The sequence below is a fragment of the Zingiber officinale genome, chromosome 1B (genome assembly GCF_018446385.1).
Source record: "Zingiber officinale cultivar Zhangliang chromosome 1B, Zo_v1.1, whole genome shotgun sequence".
In the NCBI taxonomy this organism is placed as follows: Eukaryota; Viridiplantae; Streptophyta; class Magnoliopsida; order Zingiberales; family Zingiberaceae; genus Zingiber; species Zingiber officinale.
This window is the reverse complement of record NC_055986.1, coordinates 57,101,367-57,107,376: the sequence shown is the minus strand read 5'-3', so window position 1 is coordinate 57,107,376 and position 6,010 is coordinate 57,101,367. Positions and strand designations below refer to the sequence as shown.

Genomic DNA, 6,010 nt, shown 5'->3' with positions numbered 1-6,010 from the left:
GTGCACCATTTCGGAGTGCACCGTTATAACTAAAATATCCATAATTATGATTCATACACACAAAATACACATAGTTTTCATACATTCCATTGATAATAATATTTAACAACACTACTTATATTGTTCATACATTTCACACAATAATATTTATATTGTTCATGCATGCACATAGTAGTAATATTATCTAAGCATTTATAAAAGCTACTAATTGTTAAAAGTTCAATATGTAGACAAATAAGCTACTAATCATCATTAAATACATAAATAGAAGGATCAAAATCTTGTATAGGTGCAATATAATCATCTCCTTCATTATCATCTTCATCATTAAAATTAGGAGCTTCTTCATCATCATCCAAGCTCAATGAAGCAAATGGTGCATCAACCATCTCCCAACTCAAATCTTCTCCATCAAGAAGGCTAGGTTCTTCACTTATCCAATCTTCCAACAAGTCAATATTATCAAGACTAATTGGATCCAAAGAGCTCTTTGTCTTGCTTAAATTCCTATAGTTAAAACATTGGCATACTAAATAAACCAATTTTAAATATAAATTGACAAATAAAAAGTGAGAATATCATTTCACCTTTCTCGAAGCTTGAGATTATAACGAACAAATACCAAGTCATTTAGCCTTTTATGTTCAAGTCTATTTCGTTTCTTAGAATGAATGAACTCAAAAACGCTCCAATTTCTTTCGCATCCAGTGGCACTACAACATTGGCTGAGAACTCGAATAGCAAACTTTTGAAGCTCCGAAGCATCATTACCAAATTGAGCCCACCATGCAACTAATAAAAGTATAAAACATAAATTCAATTTAAAGTAGTTCATGAAACATGTACAATTATATAGTTATGTAAAGTTATGTAAGATTAACATGATAAATGAAATATTGCTATTATACCTGGATTTAACTTCTCACGTTGACGAATAGCTATAGACAAGCCAAAGTCACCAGTTGAGGCCTTGTACTCTTCAAGTTGTGCACTAATTTTATCTTGAACATCATCATCAGGAACAAGCCTAGTAATTGTTGTAAGCAATCCTCGAGCAACCTCTTTTTGTTTTGTGAATGATGGACTGAAATAAATTGCAGGATTAAGAAAGCAACCAGCTGCATGCAATGGACTATGAAGTTGTTTATCCCATCTTGCATCAATCACCCTAATGTAAGGGCCATATTGTGTAATCTTATTCCTCAACCTTACTTTAATTGTTTCTTTAGCTTTTTCCATTGCCTCAAACAGATATCCCATTGCTGGTTTTTCCTCACTGTCCACCAATCGAAGAACTCGCACCAAAGGTTTGGTGACCTTAATTATATACTGACATTGCACCCAATACTCTTTGTCTTGCAAAATAATTGCAATTATTTCTTTCCCAACACTACCTTTAGCATAGTTTGATCCCACCCATTTATCACAAGTGAACATTTGGCGAAGTTCTTTCTTATATTTAATCAAACATTGAAGACTCAAAAAGTGAGTTGCAAATCTTGTAATACCAGGACGACATAAATCTCTACCATTAGTGAAATCCTTTCTCATCAAAGATAGAACCCAAGCATGATTATATATAAACTTTGTAATTTTGCTTGATTTCTTAATGGTCTCATCAATTAAAGGAAAATATCTAGCATCTGAAATATTCTCCAACATCAAATCAATACAATGTGCAGCACAAGGTGACCAAAAGAAAGTCCCATACCTTTGTTGTAATGCTTTCCAGCAGCTTTGTAACTTGCATCATTATCAGTAATGAATGAACCACATTTTCTACCCCACCTCATGAACAACTTGATCGAAGATCTCAAGTAAAGTATCTTTGTCCTTCCTAAGGCCTGATGTGTCAATAGATTTTAGAAATATGGTACCTTTTGGACAATACATTAAGAAGTTTATAATTGGCTCTTGCCTTTGATTTGTCCACCCATCAGCCATAATGGAGCATCCATAAACCTCCCATTCTTTCTTAATCTCTAAGAGATAAACATTGACATCATGAACCACCTCCCTCAAAAGATTGCACCTCAAATCATGATAAGATGGTGCTTTAAACCCAGGGCCAATTGAAGTGATAGCATCCACCATTGGTTGATAATAATTTGATTTTGCTGCATTGAATGGAATATTAGCATCATACCACCATCTTGCCATAGCCATGGTTGCATTATGAACTGATTCTTTTGTGGCAAGTGCACTTCTAATCCCAGGTTGTGCCCCTTGTGTTGTTCTAGGAGGAAAAAAGCTTTGAGGCTTTGCTTTTGATTCGCTTTGACTGCTACATCTTGCATTTAGGTTAGAACTTCCTCCAAGAGTAGAAGAAGGAATACCCATTACAGGTTCTTCCCGATCATTGACAGATGCACTACTAGAACCTCCAATTTCATTTCTCAATCGCTTCCTTTGCTCTTGTTTTTTATTCAAGCTATTAATTAGTTGCTTCATTTGCCACTTCACATCATCAGAAACTTTCTTACAAGCTTTAACATTTCCTTCTATTCCAGCTAGATGATATTTGAGGCGTGTAATACCTCCTCCTCTAATTGTTTTGTTGCAAATGACACAAATGATACTACTACGGTGTCCTTCCACTGCTATCCCATATTGCCATGCTGGATCTCTTGATCTTGCAGGAATAGAACTTATGGATAAAGAACTACTACTTGAAGTATCAGCCATATCTGCATTCATCAAATACATATACAAGGTTAAAATCACAATGTCATTCAAGTAATATTTGCATTTATCAAATACATGCAAGATTAAAATTGCAATGTCATTCCACTAAAATTGCAATGCTCAATTAATACAATCATCTATTGTTGTATATTATCATTACAAGCCAATAATAAATACCTAAAATCAAAACGCAGAACAAAAATAAAAATAAGTGAGACTAGTAGTCACAAAAACCACACGCATTGTCTGAAATTTTATTAGATTTACTTGATCTTGGAAACAAAAACAAAGCTATGGTAATATTAAATTATTGATACCTTGATAATCAACCAAAACAGAGAATATCAACTGGAATTTTAGCTTCACGATTTGAGAGAGCATCCAACTAAAATTCATCAGCCAAACAAACACAAAGCTACGGTATCCTAATTTCAATTTCACACAAAGCCGAACAAACAATGAATTACTAAAACACGATTTTATTTCTAATTTTGAACAAACATTTAATTACCAACACAATCGAAGCAATGAAATTCTCATACCTGTGATTTTTGAGCTCGTCTATCTTCTTGCGATTTTTGAGCTCGTGAACATCTTTCTCTTCCGTCTTTAATCTTCTCCCTGTCTTTGAAGTTGATCAGCTTTTCTCTCTCTCACTGTCTCTTAAGTCTTAAGTTAAGTGGAGGAAGCAGATGGTAAGATAAGAGAGATGCATTAAGGGCTAGAATACGGTTTCTAAGATCGAGGCAGATATGCAAATATGGAAAACATAATTCAAAGGATGTCTTGCTCAGCAAGCCATTGAAAATTTGGTCTGCTTTTCAGTTTTCTCTCTCTCCCTGCTTGTTGAGTGCATGTGCCGGTTTGATTCCGAAATTTCATCTGAAATCGGTGTTTCGGATATTTCGGTCGGAATCAGCCGAAACCGAGCGATACAAATCCCAGTGCGATATCTTAATCATGTTGTTTCGTTCAAAGGGTCATTTCGCATCGTTTCGGCTGTGCCGGCCGGAACGGTACGATTTTGACAACACTGGTTAGACAGCAACCTAGGCGCTAGGTGGCCACCTAGTCGCTAGGCGGCTGCCTAAGTATTAGGCTATCGCCTAGTGCCTAAGTGGCTGCCTAAGTACTAGGCGATCGTCCCGGAAGCGTCGGCTAATAGATGTTGCGTTCTTGTTACCGAAAAAGATTTAATTAATTCAAACAATTCTCAACTAAAGTTTGATATTTCAAATTGATTTTCATAAACCCTAATTAAATTATTCCAATAAAATATATAAAAATATATTTAAAATTTTTAAAAAATAATAAATTTTATTAATTGATATTATTAATTTTTTTTACAATTTTAAATTTTATTTTATAAAATTATAATAAATTATATTTATATTCTGATAATTAGTTTTATTATTTTGTATTTTTGTACTGTTTAATTGATATTCTGATATTTTTTTACAATTTTAAATATATATTATTCAAATTAATAATTAATTAATTTATATAATTATGATATATTAATTTTAATTCGAGTTATTGATAGATCAATTTTCTTTAAAAACTATATTTAATTTTTTTTTCTAATAATATTAAGTTCAATAATTGAGGAGAGGAAGAGGAGGATCACGATGATAATATTGAGTTTGTGTCTGATGAAGAACAAGTTATTTAAAATTATGGAAAAGAAGCAAAATAAATGTGATATTTTATGTAATTTTGAACTCATTTTAAATTTGATGTTATTGTGTTGGAGTTATAGTATGTGATTTATTATGTAATTTATGTTGATACGGTAAAATCCTCCTAGCGGTGCCTAGTCCCGCCTAGGCGGTTTAGGTGCTAGGCACTAGTTTGACTCCCAACTAGCATCTAGCGAATTTTAGAACCTTGTTTGCATCTTTACCCTTTGTTTTAGTAAATTTCAATGTTTGGGTATGAGTTATGTTAGTTCAACTCTTGGATTATACTGTTTAACTTCTATATATTTTTCTCTTTTTACATTGAGATTAAAACTCTGTACAATCCAATGATAACGAAAAGTATTTTCATACTTTCTAATCATTTTTTAGGTTTAGGTATACCTCAAAATTTCTCTTGTAATCATACCCAATAATTGAATAGTGTAGTGGAAAGGAAGAATTTTCATTGAATTAAGACCACTCATTTTACTTTTACATAAAGATGTTCCTTTTTAACATTTTAGGATAATGCACTTCTTATTACACTATTTATAAATCATACATCGTCCTCTACTCTTCATGTGCAAGTTCTTTCGTCTTTCCTCAAGATACACTATATCATTTTCCCCTATGGGTACCTTCTTTATGTATTTCTTAGCTTATGCACAAAACAATTTATCCTCTAGTTTATTAAGAGTGTCTTTCCCTACTACTCTTGTCTCCAAAAGAGCTACTAACGCTTTTATCTAAAGTCATGTTGCACTCATCTCAATTATTGTAGGTGACTCTTTTTGTTAGTTCTTTACCCTCTCTTTTTAGTCAATACAAAATGTTCTTTATATTCTACTTTATTAGTTATTCTCATAACTCCCACCATAATTTTCAACCACAACAAAAGTATCACCTGTAGAGGTGTTTACTTAAAGGATAAGATTGTAGGATCTATGGTGAACAACTTGACAAAAAAATAATAGATGACTAGACTAAATAGGCTAAAAGGGAGGAGGTGAATAACTTGTACCTGCAATTAGAGTTTTTTTTCTCTTGCAAGGATAAATACAAATTCATCGTATATGCATTGTTTGTGTGTGGCTTCAGATGCCATGTAAGATGTATACATGTAGAGGAAATAATGTATAAATAATATTGATAATAAATCAATCTAACAATAAGATTTTACGTGGTTTAGAGTCTGATTCTACTCAACGACCTAATGATTCGTCAGCTGAACCATGTTGAGTTACATGCTCTTCGAGACCTACGCACTATGTCAGTGTCTCTACATATTTGATGCATATATCACTATTTCATACAAACCTAATTAAATCTTTTGCCAACACATCAAACAACCTGATTGCATTAGGCCACTTGGGAGTATCATAGTACGAACAAAGATATAAGTATTCTCAACATTTCCTCAAGGCTTTCTAGCTCTTCCTCTTATATTGTCATCTTAAATCTTTTCTCTAATTTGGACCTTCCTAATGCTCTTTGCAAGGCTATTCTAAAGTAATTTTCTTGATTTATTCATCGAATACTTTATTGTCCTCCCATATTTTGCATTTTGTTTAAATTAGTCTCATGGTTAATTCTTATAATTACCTTAAGTCTTTTTGGATCTAGTTGGTTGTAGGCCATGATTGATG

The 6,010-nt window shown here is 32.8% G+C and overlaps 2 protein-coding genes across 2 annotated transcripts; both read right to left on the bottom strand.

Moving 5' to 3' along the window:
- Positions 1-242: 242 nt before the first annotated feature.
- On the bottom strand, positions 243-1,437 carry LOC122038507. The gene is made up of 3 exons (XM_042598292.1): positions 909-1,437; positions 588-792; positions 243-507 (listed from the first exon to the last, which is right to left on the bottom strand). The coding sequence occupies exons 1-3, from the start codon at positions 1,435-1,437 to the stop codon at positions 243-245; spliced, it is 999 nt and encodes a 332-aa protein (XP_042454226.1).
- A 342-nt stretch (positions 1,438-1,779) lies between these two features.
- Positions 1,780-2,685, bottom strand: LOC122038501. The gene has a single exon (XM_042598279.1). It carries the CDS (start codon positions 2,683-2,685, stop codon positions 1,780-1,782), a length of 906 nt encoding a protein of 301 aa, XP_042454213.1.
- Positions 2,686-6,010: the final 3,325 nt, after the last annotated feature.